The 26782-nt window shown below is 46.0% G+C and overlaps 8 protein-coding genes across 8 annotated transcripts; 5 read left to right on the top strand and 3 right to left on the bottom strand.

Annotated features, from left to right (window-relative positions):
* Window positions 1–571: 571 nt before the first annotated feature.
* On the bottom strand, window positions 572–1780 carry N7495_000935 (uncharacterized protein; the record flags this gene model as incomplete). The annotated part of the gene is made up of 1 exon (XM_057203605.1): window positions 572–1780. The coding sequence occupies one exon, from the start codon at window positions 1778–1780 to the stop codon at window positions 572–574; it is 1209 nt and encodes a 402-aa protein (XP_057067678.1).
* A 517-nt stretch (window positions 1781–2297) lies between these two features.
* N7495_000936 (uncharacterized protein) lies at window positions 2298–4826 on the bottom strand (the record flags this gene model as incomplete). Its single annotated transcript, XM_057203606.1, has 1 exon — window positions 2298–4826. One exon carries the CDS (start codon window positions 4824–4826, stop codon window positions 2298–2300), a length of 2529 nt encoding a protein of 842 aa, XP_057067679.1.
* Window positions 4827–6420: 1594 nt separating this feature from the next.
* On the bottom strand, window positions 6421–7006 carry N7495_000937 (uncharacterized protein; the record flags this gene model as incomplete). Its single annotated transcript, XM_057203607.1, has 3 exons — window positions 6421–6582; window positions 6682–6870; window positions 6944–7006. 3 exons carry the CDS (start codon window positions 7004–7006, stop codon window positions 6421–6423), a joined length of 414 nt encoding a protein of 137 aa, XP_057067680.1.
* A 1111-nt stretch (window positions 7007–8117) lies between these two features.
* N7495_000938 (uncharacterized protein) lies at window positions 8118–9008 on the top strand (the record flags this gene model as incomplete). The annotated part of the gene is made up of 2 exons (XM_057203608.1): window positions 8118–8168; window positions 8223–9008. The coding sequence occupies 2 exons, from the start codon at window positions 8118–8120 to the stop codon at window positions 9006–9008; spliced, it is 837 nt and encodes a 278-aa protein (XP_057067681.1).
* A 3672-nt stretch (window positions 9009–12680) lies between these two features.
* N7495_000939 (uncharacterized protein) lies at window positions 12681–15415 on the top strand (the record flags this gene model as incomplete). Its single annotated transcript, XM_057203609.1, has 3 exons — window positions 12681–13784; window positions 13839–14642; window positions 14705–15415. The coding sequence occupies 3 exons, from the start codon at window positions 12681–12683 to the stop codon at window positions 15413–15415; spliced, it is 2619 nt and encodes an 872-aa protein (XP_057067682.1).
* A 3066-nt stretch (window positions 15416–18481) lies between these two features.
* Window positions 18482–19750, top strand: N7495_000940 (aromatic alcohol reductase; the record flags this gene model as incomplete). The annotated part of the gene is made up of 4 exons (XM_057203610.1): window positions 18482–18568; window positions 18627–18938; window positions 18994–19320; window positions 19373–19750. 4 exons carry the CDS (start codon window positions 18482–18484, stop codon window positions 19748–19750), a joined length of 1104 nt encoding a protein of 367 aa, XP_057067683.1.
* A 700-nt stretch (window positions 19751–20450) lies between these two features.
* On the top strand, window positions 20451–22318 carry N7495_000941 (putative amino acid permease; the record flags this gene model as incomplete). Its single annotated transcript, XM_057203611.1, has 5 exons — window positions 20451–20640; window positions 20689–20746; window positions 20800–20806; window positions 20861–21021; window positions 21070–22318. 5 exons carry the CDS (start codon window positions 20451–20453, stop codon window positions 22316–22318), a joined length of 1665 nt encoding a protein of 554 aa, XP_057067684.1.
* A 390-nt stretch (window positions 22319–22708) lies between these two features.
* N7495_000942 (RNA dependent RNA polymerase) lies at window positions 22709–26566 on the top strand (the record flags this gene model as incomplete). Its single annotated transcript, XM_057203612.1, has 1 exon — window positions 22709–26566. The coding sequence occupies one exon, from the start codon at window positions 22709–22711 to the stop codon at window positions 26564–26566; it is 3858 nt and encodes a 1285-aa protein (XP_057067685.1).
* Between the last annotated feature and the right edge of the window lie 216 nt (window positions 26567–26782).

The following is a 26782-nucleotide window of genomic DNA, read 5'->3' on the forward strand; positions in this document are numbered from 1 at the left end:
AGGAACATCTTCATTTTCAACTAATCAGTCAGTTTGATACGTACACTCTCTATCATTGTATATTGACTCCGAGCTAGCATTCTACTTCAGGCACTCAAAGTCGAGAAGTCTTACCCCCTCTTTCACGAGAACAAAATTAGATCGGTTCATCCCATGTAAAAGTCTCAATTCTATGTAGTTTCTCCAAAGCTGTTTCACAGAGTTTTCTGGAATGCCCAATGAAGTCTTCTTCTAGAGGTAAATATTTGAACTCATAGCAAGTCCGCGGCTGGAATAGGTTATTTCATTGGTTCAAGTGTCTTTTCTTGCGGCGGGCTGGACTCCAACAAGAGAACATGAGTGAATCATAATCCATGCGTTTTTAACTGATTGTGAATTGAAACAATAATAAGGGGCAATTGACGGCTTCCAATGGCGGAAGAATTCATAGAGACGCCCAGGAAATTAGGGCAGTATGAGTTCTTAGACTATATTATACATATCTCCCTCAATTCCAGTCCTGAGGTCTTATGGCGGGTAGTCCATGGATACCTATATGATATACACGACACTTTGACATGTTCAGAGCCCATTAATGAGACTCCGCCCATGCAACCCATCGACGCACACATTCATCAACCCTCCGTAAAGACTCCTTGGTAGCCTCGATTTCAAACCATTCACGATGCTCCTTGCCACACTCGCTACATTTACCCAAATCACGCAAACGAACATCATCCAGTTCAAGATGAATCAGTCTTTCAACCCGATGAACATGGGGTACTTTTCTACCCGGTACCAGATCCGAATGAGAGCGCTGTCCTTTTGCGCCAACTGGGTTTCTAGCGGGAGACGAAGAGGCAGACGACGATGGTGTATACGGATAATAGCGGATCAAAGTCAAATCATACGCACATTGTCGAGTCCATTCATTCATCCGGCGATGAACGTTACTCGTGCGTCCAATTTTGAGCCTGATGGTTCCTGGTGTCGTTGACGTGGGTTTCGTTGTCATGGCATTGAGATCTTCAGCTGCGCGAAGAGCGTCGCTTACGCTCCGCGACTGGGTAGGCGGGCGGAGGCTGTCATTTCCCATTGGGTGCTGGGGGAGAACAGATTTGGCAATGTCTCTTGGGAGTGGAGCTTTAGCATCAGCTGAGGGCGTGAGCCAGAACATGTAAATATAGCCATCCTCATCGGCATCGGATATAGGTTTTGTGACCTCTGAGAGAAGAGTGGATGTTATTTCTGGATTGAGGGTAGAAGGTACCCATGCTGAGGGCGGTGATGATTTTGTTGGCCGTGGAGGCCCTTGGACTTTCTGTGGAGTTGGCCGACCTTGACTCTGAGGTCTTTGTACAGGTTTAGCTGGTCTGAAATCTTCTTCTTCCGAGATTGTAAAGCAACAGAAAGTACTCTTGGGGCGCGGACGCCGGTATTCACCGCCGCTTGTATAGGTTTGACCACCATATAATTTCGGAGGCGGCTTATCATCTTTGATTTCAAGGACTCCCAATCGGTCCATTAGAGTGTCGATACTGGACCTCGGCTTGAGCGAAATTTTCGCATCATAGCTCTGGGATGGCACCGCGGCCACAGCTTGATCCTGGTGCTGCCAGCAGTAAAAGGAAGTTGGGTCTTGCACTTCAGGTTTCTTTCCCTTTTTAGGAGTGGAAGCTGGAGAAGGTGCTAGAGATCGGCGACAGGGCCGACCTTGAGAAGTGATGCCTCGACATGTTGATGCAGGATCGAGTGAATCCGATCGAGGAAGCAGAGACTCTGGTGTTGAAATCTGAGGCATTAGGGTGTAGTGTACTATACAATGAGCAAGCCTCAGCCTTTAGAGGGCAAAAAGGAGGCCGGAGACATTCAGAATCAGTACAGCCTTGTGGCCCTGCGGGGCCATCAGGCCGCATGGCCAGGAATGGAATGGGTCTTGAAACCATCTCCACTTTCTATGTGTTGTCGATGGAATGTTATTTTTGTACGCACAGCCTCAGTGGCGCAGTTACTCCCACAGCTGCAAATATCAATAAGCCGAGTCCAACAATATTTAATGACGAAAATTGTGAATGTTATTAGGATAGAGTATTCATTAATAATTTCTAGGTAAGACTACATACCTTTTCACATCTTGGATATCAAAACAAAAAGCACACACACCAGAGCTTCAGAGGACAAAAAACAAAAGAAAGCTAAAACAAAAGAAAGCTAAAACAAAAGGATGGTATAAGAAGGAAAGGTATAAGGCTTTTAAATGCAAAGAATCACGGACAGAAGTAATACCATCTCTTCAAGCTATAAAATTCGGTCGCCACTCATTCTCGCAGGAACCCGTCTCCATCGTACAAGCTACCCGGTGTAGCCGTAATCCCGATTCCAAGACCATGAGTCTTTCTATTAGGTGTGATTTGATCAAACCGAGTGGAAGCAGAATCAGGGGCTGGCTGGACTCGACTAGACATGCGAGAAGGAGGACGTTCGTTATTGGAAAGAGACCGAGGAACGGCCTGACTTGACGGTTGCTGTTTCGAGAAAGAGTAGTTACCCATGGCGGGAGCAGCGAGCTTTGGAGGTGATGCACTCCGGTTGGCATCTTCCCAGATGGTCACACGGTCTCGTACAGTCGAGTTGCTGCGACGAGCCCCGTTTCCCGATGACTGCGGGTTTGAGGAGACTATGATGCTTGAAATAGAGCTTTGGGAATTACTATGACGGTGAGAACGGTCGGCTGAGTCAGTCGTCCGGTAATTTAAATGGGTTGATTTCCGCCAGTCACTGCCTTGGGTGCCTGTTATGATAGGCAGATCATCTAGGGGAGACTTTGTTGGGGATTGTGCAGGGCCGTTGCTAGTAGACAAGTTTGCCGTCTCAAGTCTGCTGCGTGGTCCCTTGACAAGTGAGCGGCGTGGGCTTCCCCATTCTAGGGAGTTATCATTGGCAGGTGATCTCCCCTTGGGAGAGGGAGTGCGAGTGAGCGATGTGACCAGTTCAGGCAAGTAATTGTTGATGGGGCTGTCATGATCTACAGACTCGCTGGGAGAGCACTTTCGTCTCTTGCTTGATTTTCTCTTATTCATGGATTGAGGCTCTTCAGCCACTGGACCTAGAGTGCTGGGGGCTGCAGCGGCAGGCTTATTGCGGCGACTGCTGCGCTTGGACAGAGGTGAAGGTGAGGGGTTTGCAGTAATAGCAACTTGCGGCTTCGTTAGATCATTCATGGCACTTTCTCGAAGATCCCATTCTTCCATTTCCTCGAAATCCTCAGGCTCTTCCTCAACCGTCGGATAGAAGGATCCACCAAAGGTCATGGGAGGATGAATTGAGATACGCACGCAGTTCTGGCGCCTATGACCCTTGCGCTTAGACTTTGGCCCCTTCAAAGCAGATGGTAAAAGTACCCCTCCAAGAGAAGCGCTCGATCGTTGCATCGGGCTTGGAGGCTTGGACGTCCCGGAACTCCGCCGAGATTGACTTTGCCCAGGAGACCCAATGGTAAACAACTTTGCAGTGGAATTGCCATAGAAGGGATCATTCTCCTCAAATCGGGTGAAAGGTGGCACGTAAGAAATCTGCGACGAGTCGGAATGTCGCCAGTTGATATTACTAGGGCTCGTCCAATCGCTCAATGACAGAGAGTTCCTGCTTCTTTGAGACACTTGCCTTGAAGGTACATTGTTTGATGACATAGAGTCACTGTGATGGAGAGGATAGCCAAATCGATCACTGGCATTACTTATGTTTCGGGAAGTGGTTGTCATACATCGGCGAGGAGCTGTCATCAGATCCATGTTTGATGGTAGCCGCCGACCCTCGACAGTTGAGGAGGAGCGAGTAGGGAAATTGTGCAAAGGTGGAAGAGACGTGTTTGTAGCAATAAAGCTCCTGCGTCCATTCTTTACTCCGACATCGTTGGCACTATATGGAACAAATGTACCACCAGCGCCGAATACAGACGGAGTAAAATCGTTCTTTGATGCAGGGCCATCCAGAATGGAACTGTTTGTCGTATCTAGACTCATAGAAGACAGTCGCATAACCGAGTCGTTCCTCATATAACTCAATCTATCTAACGGGTAACCAAATGGTGGCGGAGGAGGAACGGGTTGATCAGGTGGGATACTCGCTAGTTGGCTAGCGATACTTCCTCCTCGTACCCTTTTCGTGGGCGTCTCGAAGTCACCACGGGAACTGCGAATCTCAGAGACCGAAAACATGCTTGACTGATCTTTCTGCAATGGCCAGGATGGAGATACTGGACGCATACCCAGAACAAACCCAGCTTCCTCTTGGTTGATTTCAGGACTCTGACGAGGTGTTCGCTCTGCTGGTAGCTCTAGACATCCCTCTATTGCAGATAACGGGATATCCTCCTTGGACTCTGAGACCCCAGGAGGACTGGCAAGTATACGAATGGCTGTCTCGCTAGTTGTGGTCATAGAGCTAATTCGATGATGCGATAATCTCGAGAATTTCTGTGATGCAGACCGAGAAATCGAGCGCCGCATTGAGCGGGCTTTCCGGACGAATGGAAATGATGAATTTGGCTCATCTTTCGGCTCTAGTAACGTTTCTCGAGACGCTAACTGGCCCCATTCCGTGGGTTTACCATAGGGCAACTGGCCATGGGCTCTGAGAACACTCCCCTCTGCTCGAGTCAACTCTGTCAAGGTATCTCCCGTAAAGGTCTGTATACTGCGATGCCGCCCATGATTGAGGCGAAGCATCTTCAAAGCATGACGCTCTTTCCGGAACCTGACCCATATAACGATTCCAACCACAGATAAGACCACGAAAATTGCTGCACCCGAGGCGGCGATGGCAACCACAGCGCTTAGGGATAACATAGCCCTAGAGCCCCCGTGCTATCTGTCCGACTGATTTTGATTCACGACTGGAGCGCACACGATTGGCGAAGAGAGTCCTGTTCAGTCGCTCATTCGTTACCGATATTGGCTGTCGTTCTTCTTCTCTTCTCGGTTATATTGATGCTTTTTGATACTGTCAGTCTGCTCTAATGGGCAAATGAACAGGTAAAATGCGTCTATGGCCAGGGAAACTGAGAACAAACCAAGAAACAAATTTCGGCGGCATTCCTGGGAGACTGGTTTGTTATGGGATAATCGAATGTCCCAGGAATGTAACTTCACCACAACTTGATATGCGAGGAATGTTGGCGGCCACACTATTACCCCTTCCATCATTGATTATGACAACATGACTAGACAAATTTATAGGTCAGGTGCTTTCTGGCACGTCCACCGGACATTTCCCGAGGTTGCTACCGCTTGGAATGAAGCTCATCATATAGAGTATTCTTGGGCAATATCGCTAAGTATGGGTGATCAACATGTCAATTTTTGGCCAAGAATGGTCAAAATGGCCTTTTCTACCAGAGAAAACGCTCAATTAGAAAAATGATTGCGAGACTAAATCTTAAAGCGCTGGGGAACACCTCTTGAAATTTCGTGATACTTGTGAAACTCTTCTTATCCCAACAGTAGAGATACCTAGGTATACGTAGGTTCTTAATTCCTCATAGTCAATTAATCCAGTGAAAAGAAGATTCCAAGGGTATGACTGATAAAGTCGCAGATGAGAAAGCCAAAGTGGGCACCGTAGACTTTAGTACTGACACCGTTTAGCGCGCACTTGTTTCCCATCCTACTACCCAAGTACCCTGGTGAGATACCGATAGATCAGAAGCTTTGAAGATACGTTTAAGCACCTTGAGGCTGATATGAATGGATTGATGTGCGAACAAGTATTACTGAAGGATCTGATGATGATGACGATTGGAATGCCCAACCTCTGGATAAAGCCCTAAACGTTTGAAAAGCTTGGCAAAGACAACGACCAGCTGGATTTTTCTTCATTTTCACTCCTAGTAATGATTTATGGATTATAGATGCGAAACATGAGACATGAAATGGAAGGCAGAAAAGACACCCGATTTATTTCGAATTTACCCCCCTCATACCCTGGAGAATCAACCTTGGAGGCTATTAATACATATCTCGTCTTTTAGATAAGACCGGTGTAGGAAACGGGACAATTCAAGGTTATACCTGCCTAGCATGTTGGCACAACACATACGTACTGACATAGGTAAGTAGACATGCTCTACGCACGGTTCTTTCCCATGCCGGGTGGGCCTTCCCTATTCCAGGTGCCGCTGCTTTTTATGAGGGCATTCAGGGTCAGGCTCACTGAGCTACTCACGTTGAAATTTTGGACGAGGTAATTGACAAAATAGACGATTGATTGGTCTAGTAACTGCCATTCTCAAAGATATGAAAACCGTACGTACTATCCCCGGCATTTCTATAGTTAATAATTATTCTTCTAGCTTTAACAGTACCGAAAGAATGTCTCATCTAAGAGAAATTTGAAAGGATTTAAAAGAAGTCTAAAATGATATCGTTATCTACAGCTACTCGTTCACGGAATCTCTTGCTCACTTGGCACCGTAGGATTAATGGGTCCATCGCATGGTAGGAAGTCCCGACAGTCCGTCCTCAGCGTTGTATAAAGATGTTCTACAGGCGTGCTACCACCCAGTAGCGGTATCGTATCAGTTTCGGCACACTGATCAGGTTCATACTGACACATGGCGCTAGGTACACATTCTTTAACACTAGGGGTTGGTTGAACTTCCCCCGGAGCGTGATATTCACCGATTTAATCCCCTCAGCTTCTTACTGGATCACCCGTTGTGCCCAGCATATCACGGTAGGGCCGCAAGCTGCTGAAGCAGCTCCGGTCCCAGCAGGTGTGGCTGGTGGCGGCCGAGTCTAGGATCCACCGGGGGGACGGTGCGTGGGTATAAAGGGTCGTCATCTTCACCCTCAAGATATTGATCCTCGGTCTCTTAGAACTCGGCGGGCTCCGCTGTTCTTACATCTAGCTTGATGATATAGTTTGTACAATATTTTTTTGGTGAGCTGGAAGCGCTCTGTTCTACCTTGTTAGATGAGTCCCTTTGTGGACTTAACTTAGGGTGTTTCTTCCAATACTTGGCGGGCATATGGCCTTGCTTCTTGTAGTGATAGCATAATGCATTTCTTCATGGTTGACTGGACCATATGAAAGGCCCTGTTGCCCCTTAAGGGGTTGGTGATCTCTTCCGCATCGTCTGTTCGGCATTAGCCAGACGGGTTTCTATCGTCGTCTGATTGACCGGATATCTATTATTTTGGATCGCATCCACAATCAAGATGTATTATGGTCCGATCTGTGTCAGCAAAATCTCAATATGTGCCTTATCCCTGATTGACCCTAGAACGATGGCATTTAATCGATGCACTAGCAGCCGTACGCGATCAGCAAATTCCCACGCGCTGACGCAGCGGTCGCCTGTCATTTCGCGAAGCTGGGCAACAGTTCGCAGAACGTGGTGAGTTCATTTCATAGGTCACGGGACGCCTCCAGCCCCGCGGCGTGAATGCTGATGTGGAGGTACCGGAAGTGAGTATACAACTAGTCCGTTACAGGACTACAGGTACAGAACTTCGAAAGCGTAGTATGCAAGCCACAAAACTCTGAAGAAGCCAGGAAAAGTTAAGTAACTTGAGATATGATTAGTATTGTTAAGAAAGAAAGACAAAAAAGGAAAAAAAAAGAAGTGAATCAAGCTTTATTGTAAGATCCAAGTGACCCGGTCACGCCCCCCGCACTTTCTTCACACCGCAAATTCCAACTGATCAGGCCTTAGAAGTCATTTGATCTTCATCTTCTTCATTACATCTTAAACTCTTCAAATACCCTCCTGATTACCAGATCTGAGAATTGCGTGGATAAATTACCTACTGTTCCAATCACGGGAGACATCCATCAGACTTCGGTATAGAACGAGTGACCAACCCATTGTTTGGTCCTCTGAAGAAATACTTCGATTCCCAGGATCCAGTCTTCAGTCTCTCCATATAGGATGTTCAGACTTCAACTTCATCTCCAAATTCTTACTTGCTCAATTCGCCTAGGCATAGAAAAAATAACAAAGACATCTGATCATAAACTGGAACTTCTCTCAATCTTCTCTCTTCTACCTCCTTGACCTTCGTAAGGTGCAAGGCCCTGACGTTTCTCGGTTTCACTTTCAACCTCAGTTTCAATCTTGGATCTGACCACCATCCACAATGACAAAGCCAATCATTGACAAGAGCGAAGACTCGCATCTTTCGCTCCTAGTAAGTTCCGTTCAACTCGGTCTCACTTTGGCAACGAATCTAACAATCGAGTAGTTGAAAGCGCTAAGCGAAGTTATTTGTTGCGAAAACTGTAACATCAAAGTCACAGAGGCCTCGATGAAAGTAGACATCGAGCAAGGTCATTACAATGTGGCATCCTGGCCACCATTCTTCAACACAAACTCCAACCAGGACGACGATATCTCTCCATCAAACGCCGAGCTGAGCGTTCAAGAGGGACTGTGGTGGCCACACATGTCAGCGGCTCAGAGAGATGGCTATTTTGCCATGGTCGCGGCAAACATAGACCGGAAGCTTACAGAGGATCCGAAAGCCGATGAGGAGTTAGCTGTGCAATTCGCACATTACCAAGTTGATTATCACATTCAGCAGCACTACCTAGCCAATTCCAGTGTTCTGACACTTTGCCGGGACTCGGCTGATCTACAGGACATGCGACAGTGGAAATGGAAGATGGCAGACCTCGACTCCACTGACCCAACCTTCAATGCATCCCAATACTCAACACAGAAGTGGCTTATGACATCAGATGAATGGGAGTGGCCAAATGACGAGAATTCGTCAATGAAGCACCAAACTTTTATTTGGAAAAAGGGGGAACCAGCACGCAAGAGGCGGTTGGCTGAAGTGCGGGCTAAGTGGATTCTCATCATGGCTGAGCGCAAGAGGCAGCGGGCTGTCAAATTGTTGGCTCTGCGTAGAGCAGCACTGGCTAAGAGAAAGCAGCAAATGAACAAGAGCGAGACATATGTGACTGTGGTTCGAGTTTATTGTGGTGGCATGCTACTGAATGAAAGAGAGTTGTTGCGTAGTGTGTAGTTAGGTAATGATTGGCCAAGATTAACTGAATAACATCTGGATAGAACCTTGTGAGAGTTTATCGATTTCCAATTAATATAATATAATCAAGTTCTACCTTGGTAACATTGAAATTATAGTTGATGACTGCTGTAAGATAAATTCCATGAGTGAAATTCGTCCTGAATCATGACCTAGTACAAGATTTTTTTCTCTGACTTTGAATACATCGGCCGTAAGTCAACAGAAAGTCGAAGTACATTTTTGCAGTTGGGGATTATCCACAAGTCCGGCGTAGTAAATCTTGAAGGGTACTTTTCGGCTATCTTATTGCCATAGGAAGGATAGGGGCATTAGGCCTAGTTCCAATGAAGAAATTATTACGTAAATTTACGCCAGAAACATGGACATCGCTGCCGCTGGCTGCTGGCTGCTGGCTGCTGGGCCCGCCTTTTCGAGAAACTAAGGTCCTATGGGCTGGCTATCATATTTGGGTGGCCATAACTCCATATAGAAGGTTATCAAGTACTCTATAGCGCTATTAGCATATCTCATATTTAAGTATTGTATCTAGTAGAGCTATATGTGCTGGAATTCTAATCATAAGAAAGAACCACTTATCGTAGTAGACAGTGAATTTAGAGGTAACAGTATCATTAAAGATACTAATATAAATGAAGTTGATATTACGTCCTTGTATACGTGATTTTATCTAGAGCCAGAAAGTCAGGTAATCGAAAAGGCGATAAAGGAAAAAGAGCTTATTTACCTCATGTATATATAGATTCATCATAAGGTCTAGCCTGTATGCTTCTTTCTGGGATGACTAGTACCCTCGCGCCATATTTCTATGCTATTTTTATTTTAGCTATAATATATCAATTTAGGCTAGTTCTAGTTAGCGTTATGAAATTTCGATAGCTTCGCGGCTAGATATTCTTCTTCGCTAGCCATGGGATGGCCAATCAATCAATCAAACAATACTCTATTGATGTGCTGCAGACAACCTGGGGTTTTTATAGTCACCAGCGTGATGTCTATTGATTTATGCTGGGCTGCAAAATGTGTTATACAGTCGTATCCTCCCTAACAAGCAGCTTGAATAGTATTTCCTTACTACCCTGGTGTTGACGCCAGCTCTCCATTCTAGCAGCTCTAGCTCAGAACTTCTAAATATACAAACCTCGTACGAGCTTCCCTTATTAAAGTCAAGAAGCGCTTCTTAGTCAAGAAGAGCGCACATATCAGTTGCAACGCACCGGCCACTACAACCAGCAACCAGTCATACCCGATTGATCTGACGATGACCTGTATGCACTTGGCACGGAGCTCCGGGCTGATGTGCTCTAAGACGGCATCTGTGTGCCGAAAATGGCTGTATGTAGTACGTGAAATCTAGCCCAAAACTCATGGGGTTCTTGACTTAGGCAATGTCTCGGCAACCCGGCCTGAACCGACTTGTGTCACTCGCATGAGGACTTGAGGACAATGTAGTTGGGCGGCAGAAGGCATATTATCATTGGAGAAAGCCGCAGATAGAGAGTTGCACGGGCCCTGTGGGCTGTATCCTTATCCAGTATACATGTGTATGTAAGAACAACCCAGGTTACCATCTATGATGACATCCTACATTAGAGCTGAGGTACACCTGACAGAACATGTGCACATTCATTAACCACCCAATAAATTAGTAATAATCCTTATGTTCTACACCACTTTTTTTTTAAAAAAAAATTGACGAATCTAGAAAAATTCGACTGTCATCTACCTCGGACGAAAGTTCAAATCCCACAATGTCTAATAAAGAGGTGTTTAATAAAGAGGTAAAGAAAGAAATTAAGCTCAAATATCACAGATCGAGAAATCTCTAACAAAAGCTTTGACAGACCACTTGGATAAAGGTACCTAATACTGAGAAACAGACCCGGAGCCGAACCTGACCATTTCCAAGGTCCATCGTCAACATCTCCTCCCTGAAACTCTATTAAATTTTGATTTACCATGGGAGTGGGATGAAGTAAGTATGAATCTGATCACGGAATTTCTAAGATTCATTGCATGCTAACAAGTAAATCTTTGATTGGAGAGAGACCCTAATTATATTATCATTCGTCGCTGGATCGATGATGACTTTCAGGAGACACTGTTCGAACACACTCGGCGCATTCGGGATGGTAGATCTTTTTCTGGGGATATCAAAACTGACAATCCGAAACATACACTGGAGGACTTGATGCCGAACAGGAATTATGATTATAAGCCACCAGAATGCTCTCGATGCGACGCAAACTTGAGTTTCGAGGTAAACCTGAAAAATTCAGCCATCAAACCAGTCGTGGGTGAGCCCAAAGCGAGTGCATCTCATCTTCACTCGTCGACCCTGAACAAGAGCCGAAGAATAGATGTCATCAGTTCCCTGAGGCCAGGGTACGGAAAGACTGTTCTTTATCAAACAGATACTATAGAGAAACAGCAGGATCGCCAATTTTCGTGGATGTAAGTGTGAAAACCTTAAGGCTTTGCGCATGAAGCTGTACTAATCGATTGATATAGCCATGCACAGAGTGAGATGTCAAGTTTTGAGGAATTCTTGGTATACAATATATCATATCGACCTATTATGATCTTACTCATAATATCTAACTATTCATCTATAGCATTTTGCATCAAACGTGCCAGACCTGACACATGAGGACAGAGCTCTCGTTTTGTCTCTGATAAAAAACGCGAGCTCAAAGATACAGCTACATGGTCAAGCATGCAAAAAGTCCAACTTCGTTTTGCGGTGTGATGGTGTGAACTCTACTGTCTTTGGGGAAACGAAGAACGAAAAGTCGGCGATATTGATAGGTTTCCCCTACATTGTGATCCAGAAGATGCAAGATTCATCTCAGTCATCACGAGGATCTGGATGTCCCACCAGGAGTCTACTACAATACTATTACAACTTCCAGTCAACCAGAATGCGTGATTGGGAGCAAGTCGCTCAAAAGATAGGGTCTTTTCCCTCAGGCCATGCAATCCATGTCCCAAAACTGTGGGCATTGATTGTGAACTTCCGTTCGTTTTTTAATTCCCGTACTACCTTATGACTATCAACGCTCATACATCTCTAAAAAACAGAATACATCATTACCAGTGCACCGGTATCTTTGCTTGGGAGAGAATGTTCCTCTTATGAGATAACAAATCTCCCAGCAGCGAAATCAACAATGTCTCCTTCGATAGTTTGTGTGATTGATCACCGGAAGCGCCGGTTCTCTTTTCCGATAGGACACTGCAAAACGTTTCTTGTACGGTGGACCCCCATACTACATTGTGATCTTCGCCAATTTTTGTTGAGTTTTAACGACATAATATTAGGCATTGAGATATAAAATCATGGAAGACTGTCTGCCATCAAGGTTCAAGGAGAGTAAGTGCGATTTCGAGCTGCTTACTACGAAACAAAAGATCATCAAGGCAGAGGATTGGACCAGAATCACGACTAATTGCCCATCAACTGTGCTTCATATCCATATAAGTATTCTAAGGCCAAAGGATATGGAGTTAACTGCGGTAAATGGTAACAAAACTTCGGATGTATCCTGTAGAGGGGATTTGGCAAGCTAACTACAAGAGCAAGGTGACCCATTACCTACCAAGGATGATATACGAGAGGCGCAAGAAAGTCCCGTCAAAGACCGCTTAAGCATGGCTCTGATGAGAGTTTCAGATAAAGACCTCCGACATAAGATCTTTGCCAACGAAAATGATCCCTCGTTGCGAGAGAAACCACAGATGCAACCCGGCACATCACGAGAAATTCTTGTTGAAGATTACTCAAAAATGGCCTTGATGAAGCTTTCAGCAAAAGATCGCCGACATGGAATCCTTTCCGAAGAAGAGGGTCAAGAGAAACGATGGATGCAACCCGTCACATCTCTATCAGGTGTGGTTGTTAACCAAAGGCCCAAGGATGCTTCCCCAGTAGATTTCAAAATTTACTTTGATCCAGCCGCAATCAAAGCATCCCAAGACAATGATTCTGACAATGATTTTTACAACGATTCTGTCAGTGATTCTGTCAGTGATTCTGTCAGTGATTCTGACAATGACTCTGACAATGATTCTGACAATGACTCTGATAATGATTCTGACAATGATTATACTGTCAAGGTGAGCCAAACATCTAACAATGAAGATGACATCCATAAGCCGCAGATTGGGGAACAACCTCATCCTATCAACAGGTCGGCAACCTTCGGGTCGCTTTTCGAAGACTCATCTATGCCTGAGGATAGAAAAACACAGCTTAATCTAGACTTTCCATCAGTCTTCACTTGGCCAGTTGGGAAGAAGATTCCTGTGGAAGACAACAACACGTCATCGACCGGGAACCTAAAAAGCTCGAGTGCTGACGATCACCGCAAGAGATCTGACACACAAGAGCAAAGTATCCCACGCCCACCAACCGAAAATTTGAGCACCAACGAAGAAACCATCAGGGACATATCATCTTATATCCACAAACAACTTCTTAAGGAAGAAAGACAGACTGGGCGAGCAATATACAAGGCAGCTACAGAATCATCTCATTTCGATGCAGGCCAGGTCATCGGGAAACAATGGGCGGTTCCTGTCCCTGCAATCATTGCCAATATCCAGATGAGAAATGATTCTAGTTTATCGCCATGGGAGACGAGCTTGAAAGAGTCGGTTGGAGGCCTTTGCCGTCTATTTAACTTTTTTGTCCCATTGGAGTTTCCATGTGATGTCGCAAGCAAGTTCTGGGGAGCAATCTATGATTTTGTCAATGTATGTTTATATGACGGCTGTTATGTCCCTCAGATCTCTTATAATGCTGTACAGATCATTCCCCAAATTTGCGGGACTTCCCAAATGACCGAGCGAACACGCTACCCCCGGATGACCGAGGTCTTTTTTGTTGTTAACCTCGAAAACCCAAAGTACGCCGATCTTCGAGATGGCAAGCTTATTGGTCCTCTAATCCAACACCCAAGTGACTGCGTTATATGTATGAAGGAGTCTCCGTATTCGACCAAGTCAGACGCCTTATACCATCTTTCCACCCATCTTGCAAGCTCCCTTGACCCGGAACTATCTACAAGCCATCTTTCTCCATGGATAATGAGCTCCAGGCAGTATATGGACTTTGTATGCCGAAGAGATGGCCAGAGTATTCTAAAGAAACTGCAAGATCATCTTGCATCACTGGAAATTATGGCGCTACAGATTCAACATGGGGTTTCAGAGAACGGAAAATTTGATCGCGATACGTACGGAATCCCGACTCATCTGGTGGAAGCTTTTCGGAATTTTTTAATGATGATTGTGTCTGGAGTGCATATAGCTAAAGGTCTATACAAAGCTCGGGAAAGCTTCGTCAACATTGATCCAATCAAAACCCTCCTTGACCCTTGGGACGAGCACATGATTGAGTATTTCGGGGCTAAGGCTGGGTCTTCCATTAAGAAAGCTGAGAGGGATATTGTGCTCATGGCAAGTACTGGTGAGATCTCTGACGTGGTAACTTACGAAGCTGTCGGTACCAGCTTAGTCTTAGCACTTGTCATGGGCGATATCAACGGCAGAGACTCCGAACACAACGAAGTTGAAGTCGTTGATATTTATAGCCGATTTGTTCAAACTTTGGTATGTCCTGAGTCCTAAAATTTCTTACAGTAATTGTTACTAATATATCTATGTCTGTCTAGCAATTTAGAGCCAGCCAGAATCCGTCTAGCCGCCTCTTGCAAGATATTTATCTTGTAAAAGAGGAGCTAGTGATGCTGGAAAGTCTTTTCGATGAGCAGTTGCATACTCTAACTTGCTACCTCAATGCCATTAGGCCAGCCTCTTTTCGTATTACTACCGAGTCGCGAGTCTCTTCGTTTGAGCGTGAAAATTCGCACTTGCAGAAGCTTTTCAAGAAAATCGGGGAAAGACTTGAGAGTGTCAAAAATCTCATGAATCAAATGGACTCACTGGTCGACAAAACACTCAATGGGATGGATGTACGAAAAGAGGACCAGGGGAAGGCCATTTTGATTTTCACAATTGTGACTGTGGTGTTTACGCCCTTGTCTTTCGTGACCAGCTACCTCGGCATGAACACCAATGATATACGGAACATGCAAAGATCACAGACGCTATTCTGGGTGATCTCTATCCCTCTGTCTATCGTGATCATTGCTACAGTTCTCGCTGTGGTATTCCAGGTAGAGCGGATTCAAGAAGCGTTGGCCGTGCTGTTTCGGTCTTATAATTCGCGGGTAGAGAAGCCATTCTTCACAAGCTCACATTGGAGTGAGCATGCCAATAATCCTAAAGAGAGTCTCGGAAGATCAGGAGGTATGAAGAATTGGAGGAAAAGATTGCTTAGGAGAAATGCAAAAGAGTGGGAGACTGAGTTAGAGAACGTTTAAGAGTTTGTTTTTGAAGTTTCTTATACCAAGATCCTGTGTTTTGGTCACTCATAAAGCATATTCAATGAAAACATGGGCGTGACCAGCACCTTAAAGCTCTACCTAGTTGACCTGCATGCCCGGTTGAGCAGTAACCATGTTTGAGGCCACGCCAAATACAACCATAATAGAAGCTCGAAGGGCTAAGATTTCTTGGGCATCCTGAAAGAACAGGGTTGATATGTAATGGAAAGAGTTGAGCCCTATGTGAAGAATATGATCAATTGGAAAAAAAAAACGGCAGATTTTGCCATAAAGTGTTTAGAATCGAGGCTCCGTCAACATCTCCAGTGCATCACCAACTCGTCCACGTAAACAAGGTGATAGGAATGAAATTGTGGAATATTGAAGAGATATGAATCTCGCAAGTCGTGGATACCTACCGAACCACTTTCTTTAATTGTCCTTCCACATACATGGCTAGTTAGGTCTAAGCAAAAAGCGGCAAGCACTAAGCACTAACAAGGAATGGGAAAGCCAAGAACTAGGAAAGGAAATCCTTTATTTAGTTAGATCCTGACCACCCTGATATCCTGTTTTCAATATTTAACCTCAATGACTGGTGCGCGAAGAGTGACTCCTTATCCGCTCAAACTACTTAGGCATCCTCTCAATACGGTTCTCACGCTGGCAGCCATCGTAGACGAGCAATCTCTACTCGCCTCTTTCGCAAGCAATAGACTTCCATCTTTGTTTTTCGAGAAGCTTTTGGTTACCAAAGCATGCGATTAGGAAGTTCTGATTTCCAAGGGAGACGAGATGATTCTACGTTCAGCAGATCCAAGAGCGTGTCTACCCTTTATGGGCGTGGGGAAGCATCCTGGGGGATGTTACTACTACCTATATCGCCGACATGGATACCGCATCGAAAGGATAATTTACGAGCGAGATTTTTGTAACCAATGGAGATGGAATTCGTACTCCTGGATATGTTTCAGGTCAGAACACCAATACTTTTTTGTTTTTATCAAAATTGCGGGCTCGTTTGTTGAGTTGGGACTAAGACTTGAACCAGAATAAATGAATCTAAAAAGATAAACCAACGCAGTTGACGTCTTTGCAGAGGGCATGACATGGGTGAATTCAAACCTTCGAACCTTGGAAAGGATTGTACAACAATTGTTAACCAACACGCCACAGGAAGTCGGTGTTATACTACCTAGGTAGGAGACGGGATATCCAATGTGCGGAATCTACTGGAATATATGCTTTGTGGTCTAGCTGAGAGTGTAACAAATGATCAAATTTTCACTCACTGGCGCAAGGTAAAAGCCTGACTGACACCTAGGTATCTATCTCTCTCTCTCTCTCTCTCTCTCTTTCTGTTTGTGTGTGTGTATGTGTGTTTCTATTTCTGCTTCTTCCCTCTTAGACCTTCAGTATTGGCATTAGATGTGTATATGTATCATTTAGCTTCTCCCTCTCATAGCGTTCTGCATAGAAAGATCTGATTCCAATATCGTTCATCTTTGCGCGACGTATAGAAGTGAATGGTAGGTAATATTGGAGATAGCTCGTCGAATGGCTAAGCATGAGGAGAATGCTTAATTGTGTGGACAATCAAGACTTCATTTCCATAGGGTAAAGGTAAAGTTAGAACTCTCCACCATGATGATGCAACTATCACCCCCGCAATCTGCAAATGCCGGGGAAGGTAGAATCCACTAAGGACCATGGAAATGATGAGCCTTCCCTCAGCAGCCCGGCCCATAGTCGCATGGACAAGACAATCAATGTAGTATCTGCAGGAAACTGAAGCTCATCAACCCCGCAGTCTTGAGGACTTTTCAGCAGGTCAATTCACGGGCTAGAATCAAGATTGTAGACTTCCCCATCTTTTTGCTCTCATGGTAATGGTTCTTTTGTGTTTCACTGCATTCTCCGGGGGTGGGGTGTGATACGAGGTTGGACTCACAGGGATCTTCATATTCAACTGCTACATTGAGAAAGATTTCCAGCATTCACTCGCCTGGACCCCACTCAACCCCTCCTATATTCAGGAGCATTGTGCCCCGAGCACCTGAGGAAGTGAGAAAGGGGAATTTGCCTCACTTAGAAATGTTAATGGCACGGGTGAGGCGGGGATTGACAAAGATCATTGGTTTTTCTAACCTTGACTGTTCCATGGTTCTTCGGAAATTCGGAAGATTGAAGAAGGGGAAAGGGAAAGGGAAAGGGAAAGAGGAAAGAAGATACTGTTATTACAGTACGGTATAGAGGCTTGGAGGAGTACCGAAGGGAAAATATATCGTAATGTAATAACAGTATAGAAGTCACGGGCAGCTGCATGGCCGCGTTTCCATGATTGGTTTAGACTACACCAACCATGGGACATCCTCCGGTTTATGACCAATAAAACATTCCAATAGTACACAGACCAGTTGCCTCATTTACAGGAAGAGTCAGAAGATCGGAAATTCTCCTGATTCTGCATGAGACATTAACAGATGCCCGATCTCACCACCAATTCCAAAACGCTACACCGAGTGACATTTTGGTACCAATACAGTATAACATACGTATCCATCTGTATCTTCATCTTGTCCGCAAGCATAACCTGGAATCCACTCGTGGGCCCCATAGAGGAACATGACGTAAGGGCGCAACCACAAGGGTTCAAGTCCCGTATTGTGTAATGAAAGATCTGTAATTTACAACATATACATTCTATACATTCTATACACAGTAGCAATAAGTAGTAGCCAGGTGAAATTGAAAAAGTAAAGCAGAATGACGTCCAGATCTCTGAAATAATAGAAATCTCCCCATCAAACGAGGGGAAATCAACATCGACCCACTGAGCATCCGGATGGAAAGTGGGTAGTAACCAACCATTGCCCATGGGAATTTAATAACGTCCAAATCCTAAATCCTAAATCCTGATTTCCCCCTTCCCGTACTTTTCCCTTTCTTCTCTCCTACTACTCACTCAACCTCTTATACTCTCACCTCTCACCTCTCACCTCTCACTCACCCCTTTCTCCCAATTCGCCACAATTCGCCACAATACTGACCTACTACTTCACCATGTCCAAGACTAATGTTCTGCTGGTCGGAGCAGCGGGTGAAACCGGAGGTTCTATCGCAAATGGCCTTTTGGCCGATGGAAACTTTGTACGCCTCTTTCCAACAATATCGACAATGTTACGGCCACTAACAATGTCTTCTTCAGGAGGTCACCGCTCTCATTCGCCCTGTCTCCGCCCATAAACCTGCCATCAAGCGATTGCAGGAACTAGGCGTTCATATTCGACAATGTGACTTGAAAGCCCCAGAGGAACAGCTCATCGAAGCGCTGGCAGATATTGACGTCGTCATCAGCTGTGTGGGCCCCGCAGAGCAGCAAGATCAGATTCCCCTGGCTAAGGCTGCGAAGAAGACCGGGGTCAAGCGTTTCATTCCCTGTGGCTTCATTACTGTTGCACCTCCCGGGGGTGTAATGTGGCTGCGTGACGAGGTAAGAGCGGATCTCGACCTCATGGTGGTACCATGAGCAGTTGGCTGTGCTAGAAACTGACCAATCTTTCTTCTGTTTGCAGAAAGAAATTGTCTACAACCAAATTCGCCAGTTGTGGCTCCCCTATACCATTGTCGACGTTGGCTGGTGGTACCAGCTGTCCTACCCACGTCTCCCATCTGGACGAATCGATTATGCCATGACTTCTGGAAACGATGAGATCATTGGTGATGGAAATATGCCCACTGCGCTCACCGACTTGAGAGACATCGGTCGCTATATGGCAATGATCATCAAGGACCCACGAACCCTGAATAAGAAGATTTTGGCCTATAACCTCGTGTCCACTCAAAATGAGATTTACAGCCTGATGGAGGAAGTTGCCGGCGAGAAGGTCGACCGCTTCTATGTAAGAAACAAGCAAACGGATCAGAGGTGACGGCGGCTAATCATTTGAAAAGGTCCCCGAGGAGACTATATGCAGTAGAGTGCTGGCTGCTCGACAGGCCAGTGAAACCTACCCCTTCGATCCGATCAAGTTCATCCCCCGATACTTGGCCGAATATCAATTCTCCTGGGGTATTCGCGGCGACAACAACCCAGAGTACGCCAAGTACCTTGGTTACCACCTCACAACCGAGCTTTACCCTGAATTCAAGCCCACAGACTTCCGTCAGTACCTGGAGTCCGTTGTCCGTGGCACAGCAAAGGGTGTATACACCGACCGAACCATCTCACGCAAGCACCAGCGCCACTTCCCGCGTACGGAATCCAGCGACTCGCTGTACACCCGCATTTTCCCTCGGACAGAGTCCAGCGATTCCCTCATGTCGCGATGAAGTGAGAACTGCGTTTTGAGGTGATGCGACGACAATTGTTTTTGAGAAACAATTTATGATCATTCCCTTTCCCCTATACATGGGAAACAATGCTGGTTCATTTATGGGCGTCTTGACAAATTTGGGTGTTTGCGATCATGGCTTCGGCGGGGAATATAGATGCTAGAACACTTGCTATTTTCGGGCCGTGCTTTTGACCGGCCTGGCTAGAGGAATCTGGACATGCATCTTGGGCTTTTTTTCTTTTCCTTTCTGTCTCCCCTCCTTTTTCATGTCTTATAGGTTTTGAGATTGATCGCACTCCACGGAGGCGATTCACGTTGCATATAGAGGAAATCTATCCAACTGGTATTCCAGGACTATTCTTTCCATTCCCACGAAAAGTCCTACTCTCAGACAACAACAATCCATCGATGTGATTCCAAGAACAAACACACTTGTTATCGAAATGAATTTTTACTATGGACCTCGGGATGTCATCGGAATTATTGAATGGGACGAGAATCTGCCATGGTGCGCGCTTTCCTGTTTGGATCCGAACAAGTATAGCAGCAACCTTGTAATGAAACCTACTTATTTTTTTTTGCCTTTTCATCCAGCCGGTTTCTAGGGCTCTCTCTCTCTCTCTCTCTCTCTCTCTCTCTCTCTCTCTCTCTCTCTCTCTCTCTCTCCTCCCTCGACTTCTATCAGATTGATCAATATGTCACAGTTTCATCGGCGGAGAACAACTAGGTCCTCTCATACTTCCGAGTATGACTCTGCGCAGTCCCACATCCTTCATCTCAGCGTGCCGACTGCTGTTATTGTGAAGGTGAAGCAGAAGGCTAGTCTTGCAACGGGCTTCATCAATATTTATGAGGCCTTAACCCCTCGGCAGATTGGCATTATCAGTTCGGATTGACCTTTATTCTGCAAGATCCGCGCTGACTGAGGTTTAGCAATTGGATCTGCGATTGGGACGGGCTTGATGATTGGTACTGGCAGAGCCTTATCGTTGTACGTGGCATATCGCTCGTTACTCCTGGCCGACAGTGCTAACTCATCCATAGGAGTGGTGTAAGTCAGCGATTCTTCGGATCTCAGAGCGAACGATGAATTGACTAGTTGCAGCCCGCTGCCATTATGATTTCTTACTCTGTCGTTGGATTCACTGTCTATCTGGTACTATTGGCTCTGGGGGAGGTGGCTGCGTGGCTGCAAAAACCATGTACTGTGGCCGACCATGCGCTCCGATTCTCCGATCCAGCACTTGGATTTAGCCTAGGTTGGATGTGAGTGACCCTGGCTGAAGTATGGAGTACTGTGACTGACCAACTCAGATATTGGCTGAAATATGCCATCATCACCCCGAATCAATTGACAGCCGCCGCTTTGGTGATACAATACTGGCTTGATGCTCAGCGAGTCAACGCCGGTGTTTGGATTGCAGTCTTTCTTTTCATCATCATTGGGCTCAACTGCCTCCATCATGGTCTACCAAGTTACGTTGAATTCTACGTTGCTTCATTCAAACTTCTTGTTATGTTCGCACTCATGGTAACGTCCTTGGTCATTGCTCTCGGGGGTGCAGATCATGACCGCCGAGGCTTTAGGTATTGGCAACAGGGCAGTGCTTTTGGCAATATGAGTGCGAATCGCAATCACATATTGGAAAAGTTCTTCCTCACTGGTCGTACCATGTCCTCAGCAACATTCGCCTACATTGGAAGTGAAAGATCTGGCATATTGTACCCAAATGTGCAACAAGCCATCTCTCGGTCTATCAAGCATACCTTTTACCGGATCTTTGTCTTTCACCTCGTGGCGATCACGCTGCTTGGTATGATCGTTCCACCGGCACTGGCGTTTAGCACAACCAAGAGGTCACCAGCTTCCCCATTTGTGTCTGCACTGCTCCAAGCTCACTTTGCTGTTGTCCCTGATATACTGAATGGCTGCATCTTGCTGTTTGTGCTTTCAATTGCCAATTTTGATCTATACTTGGCCACCAAGGCAATGTGCGATCTCTCGTTGAAGCATCGAGCACCTTCATTCCTGTCCCATGTCAATCACCGAGGAATTCCAGTGTATGCTCTGGCCACAAGTGTATGTATGTCAATGATTGCATTTTTCAATGTCATTTTTGATTCAAGCATGGTATTTGGATACTTCATGAACACAGTCACCATGCTCGGTCTTCTGACATGGGTATCTATTCTGATCACACATGTATCATTTGTGAGGGCACGCAGACACCAGGGCATTTCTGAAGAACTGCTCATTTTTCGAGCTCGCTTTGGTCTTGTTGGTACATGGAGTGCTCTGGTCCTGTGTCTGTTCATTGCGGCAACGATGACCTTTGATGCCTTTAAAATAGTGAATGGTGAGGCAAAGTTCAACTACCGGTCTGTTATTGCTTCTTATGCAGCCATTCCACTATTCCTTTCATTGATTGCTGGTCACAAATTGATGAAAAAAAGCAAGTGGATAACACCAGGAGATGTTGATATGTGGACCGGTAGAAATTCCCCAGCTGTGGAATTGGCAGAAGTTCAAGATGCAGCGCGAGTCAGTACGCACCGTGCTTGAGAGTAAGATGAGATTATTCCTATGTAGTGCCCAGGTGTTCTTTGGGCATTCTTTGTTATCACCTCGTATTCTTTAGTAGCCAATCAACAATGTGATCTGGCTGAAATTCTCTTAGGTCTCCAGTCTCGATGCACATTTCCAATATATCCGGAAATTAGAGGGGAAATCTGAGTTAGTGAATCTCGGTTCCTTGCAGTGCCCAGGTGCACCCATAAAAGATCGTCGTTTGTGGGATCAACCCATTACCTCTATTACAACGCATCTAACCCCGCTAGGCGGGTCAATGAGAAAAAGCTGGTCTATCTGGATAGAATATCAACTCAATTCCCATTCTCCATATATGTCTTATCTCCATTAACTTTTATCTCGAAGCTCAAAAATATTGAGGACATGCCCCCAATTACCCCACACCGTGTCCACGATCCTGATGCTTTTCGCCGAGAGCTAGGCAGTCTGAACCGTGGATTCGGTCTAGAAATCCCCATTCCCAACAATGCCTCGCCCATGGCACTGCAGAATAAGAAAGCCCTGCGATGGAAAGTGTACAAAGGACTCAAATTCCTGTACTATGGCCATCAAGCACGCTTCTCACCGTTGATATCCAATTTCGACGAGTGGATGAATGCGGAGCTTCTGTCTGGCTCTTTACAACATAAACAGCTCGGGACGGGCCGTAGTCGGCACCGAAGTGAGGAACCTCTTATTTTAAGCGATGTCGATAAAGAGAGGTGTTTGCATTATTTGCTTCGTTTGATCGATGATGAGCGGTGGATGTTGGCTGGTGCGCTTGAACCAACTACCGCCAAAAATCAACATTTTCGGGATGACCTCGCTGAGGATTTCGATTCTTTTAAACGGCCACGACTTTCGGATGATGAAGAGGAGTTGTTTACTACTGCGCCTAATTCTCCTGTGAAGGCTGATAATGTTTATACGGCCGCGCCGGAGAGTGGTGCGGCCGTCTCGTTCAATGTCCCTTCAGACCTGACTTTCAATGAGAACTTGAACAGGAATGAGAATGAGAACGAGGAATGTGTGTTGGACGGCGATAGGGTTGAGTTCGCGAAACCTTCTTTGTCTTTTTTAGAGCGATTGAATCAATCTGTTGATCCGGACAAGAGTTTTGTTTCAAATGCAGCTGACACGAGCTTTGCGACATCTGTCGCTTCGGTTTTTACGACAAATGCTCATAAAAACGAGTCTCGGGATGGGTATATGAACCAATCCTTTGTTACTGACATTACCGAGCCGGAGACTCAATCTACGTATGCGGACTCGGTTGTTGAATTCTGGATCGAAGAAGAGACCAGGAGGAACTCATCACAGTCACTCTCACAATCAATTATAGAAACTGAAACCGTTGTTCGCGAGCTTTTGAGGGAGAAACTTGTTAATAAGCTGCTGGATTACGGTCCGTTCTCGAGCGACTATCTCTTCCCCAAGACAGTTCCACTGAGAGCGCGCTATGAACTAGAAAGAATTGGACGAGCGTGGAAAGTGCCGTTGGATAAGATGCTTCGAGGAGGTCGACTGCCGATTACCGATCACGACGAATTTTGGAAATGGATAGCAACGCATAGTGCGCGACACGGCTCTGTTCCGGAAAGATCATCACGCAAAGCTTGGGATTCTGCTGTGGGAGATTTCAAGACGGACAGACATTCTGAAGTGGTTGTGCTGACAGGTGAGCTAGAATGGTGTTCCAAGTCCGAGCCCGGCATATTTTCTCTACAATTGAATCCGTTGAAATCGGAGCGTGCATGTCGGTTTCACCGTCGGTTTGGATCTGATCGATTCATGTCCATTACCATGCCAGCCCCGACTCGACCCCCTACTTACCTGGGAGCACCCTCCCAACCTTCGATCTTGCGTCAAAGCATCGCGTCATGGCTGACAGGTAATGATCATCGATGTCTGGGACGTATTTGGCGGGCATTCTACGTCGAAGAGATGAAATCGAAAAGGAAAGTCAAGGCAGAGCCACGCTTCCGTGTTGAGTTCTTTGCTATTGACGGCGTAGATTTTTGCCACAACCCTTACGCGGAACTGGTGCTTGCTGCTCCAAGTCAGCATAGTGGAAATCACACGCCCATGAGCGTTGAGTCTTTACTGTTTGATTGGCATATGCCCCGTTCCTACAACTCTAGGCAGAGCAACTGCAAGCTCTTCCAACGGATCCATCTTGGCATGTCGAAGACATTCGTCTCAATAAGCGTGAAGCCCACGCAGATCCTCCACTTAAGGGACGATCCGTCACGAACGCAGGTCATGAATGATGGTTGCGCGTTAATGTCAAGAGCGATGGCGAAGGAAGTCTGCGAGAAGCTTGGAATCACCGGTGCCACTCCGTCAACGTTTCAAGCTCGTATCGCCGGTGCTAAGGGTCTGTGGATGGTAGCGAGTCATGGATTTACCCTCAGTGGCTTTTCTGAAGACGATGTTTGGATCCAAATATCCGATTCACAGTTGAAAATAGAACCGCATCCGCAGCGGAGGGAGTTTACGCTGGATGAAGAGCAGCTTACTTTTGAAGTTGTCAACTGGGCAAAGCCATTGCACCCTGTAGATCTCAACATACAGCTTCTTGCAATCCTTGACTACGGTGGTTGCAGCAGGGAATACATAGCTGAACTGACACGGAACGGTATTCGAAAATTGTATACTGACTTTGCGCGGGTGATTGAGACGGATTCTAGTGTTGACTGTCGGGCTTTGATACAGAAACTTCGACCATCTAGAGATGTCCGACTGCAAGAACAATGGATCACAGATGATGCCGAGTCGATCATTCGGCTATGTGAAGCAGGATTCAGGCCTCGGTCATTCTATCCCCTGCGCAAACGACTGCAGGAGTTTATGCGATGGCTTGTTGGTCGGCACGTGGAGGGGCTTCATATCCAGATCCCCCTCTCCACGTACGCGTACTGCATTGCAGACCCAATAGGGGTGCTCGAACCAGACGAAGTACATCTTTGTTTTTCGAGCAACTGGCGGGACCCAGACGGTAATTTTGAAGATACTGTACTCCAGGGCATTGACGTTCTGGTAGGTCGCTTGCCAGCTCATGTGCCTTCTGACATCCAACGACGCAAAGCAGTTTGGAAAGCCGAGCTGCGGCATTTCCAGGACGTCATTGTTTTCTCATCCAAGGGCGACATTCCACTAGCTCATATGTTGTCTGGTGGTGACTACGACGGTGACACGCCCTGGATCTGCTGGGATCCGAACATCGTGAAGAGCTTCCGAAACTCGGAGCTTCCACAAGAAAAGCCGGCTGATCATTTCGGGGTAACGAAGCACTCGGTACCTATGGCAGAGGTTAAAACGACGGAAGAATTTTTGCAAGGTACATTTGAATTTAATCTCACCATGTCGAATCTAGGTCGGTGTACAGTCGAGCATGAGAAAATAGTGTATGACGAGTCTATCAACAGCGAAATCGCAATAGAGCTGTCCAGCCTACTAAGCCATCTTGTTGATGGGCGGAAAGGAGGAGTCCATCTATCAGAACAGGCATGGACACAGTATCGGAAAACGATCAGTCCGAAGCACCGCAGCCTTCCAGCCTACCATCTAGACTCAGAGCGAAGGCCCAAAAAGTCGAACATTGCCGACTATCTCAAGTTCTACGTGGCAGGCAAAGAGCGAGAAGCCATCCTAATAGAGATTGAAAAGCGATTTCCTCAAATCGAGCATTGGGATTCTTTCGACGAGGACCTCACTCGTCCATGGAACAAAGTCCTCGAAGCAGCCGTGCTCGACAAATCCGGCGACCTGACCAGAATTGTTCGTTCGGTCCAGGTATCTGTTAAGGCAATATACAACGAATGGAAATCAAACACAGAAACCTTTTCACGTCGAGCCAAAGAAGCCGCAACAGCTGCAAAATCAATCCCACTCCCAGAATCCTCACATCCTCTCGCAATGACCTGGCAGCTTGCTCCAAAAGAGTGGCAACGCATATTAGCGTCATCTGCATACCGAAACCATGCAGTCTCACCCTTTGCCTTCCACGCCTTTGCTGACATCCTCTGCGACCTCAAAGCTGCTGCTTCACCATCTCGGAGGATTATCAGTTCTATTGCGGATTGTTACCGTTTGGACTCTAGGATTGTTTCACAGCTTGCGGCTAGTACTGTGGCTAGTGAAATGGCTGATGGTGATGAATATAAAGGTGGCGAGGCTATTGAAGAGCTGAGCTTGCTGGGCGAACTGTCATATCTTGATGATGGATTTAATATTGAGTAGATGGTAAGATAGGCTTAGATAGGTTTTGATGGTGTAAATGTAACATAGTCATCTGCATGCTTAGTACTGCTCTAGAAGAAGGGTACATAGTCCGAAGACGACCTAGCCTAGTCTAGTGAGACTAGTTCATTGAAAATTTGAAAGACCAGGGTGACTGTCCTGGAATGGACCAGTTGCGTAGACCTGTGAGATCTGGAGACAGGATTAACCTAGTCG

Source organism: Penicillium taxi, assembly GCF_028828555.1.
Source record: "Penicillium taxi strain IBT 34144 chromosome Unknown utg000001l_segment0_segment0, whole genome shotgun sequence".
NCBI lineage: Eukaryota > Fungi > Ascomycota > Eurotiomycetes > Eurotiales > Aspergillaceae > Penicillium > Penicillium taxi.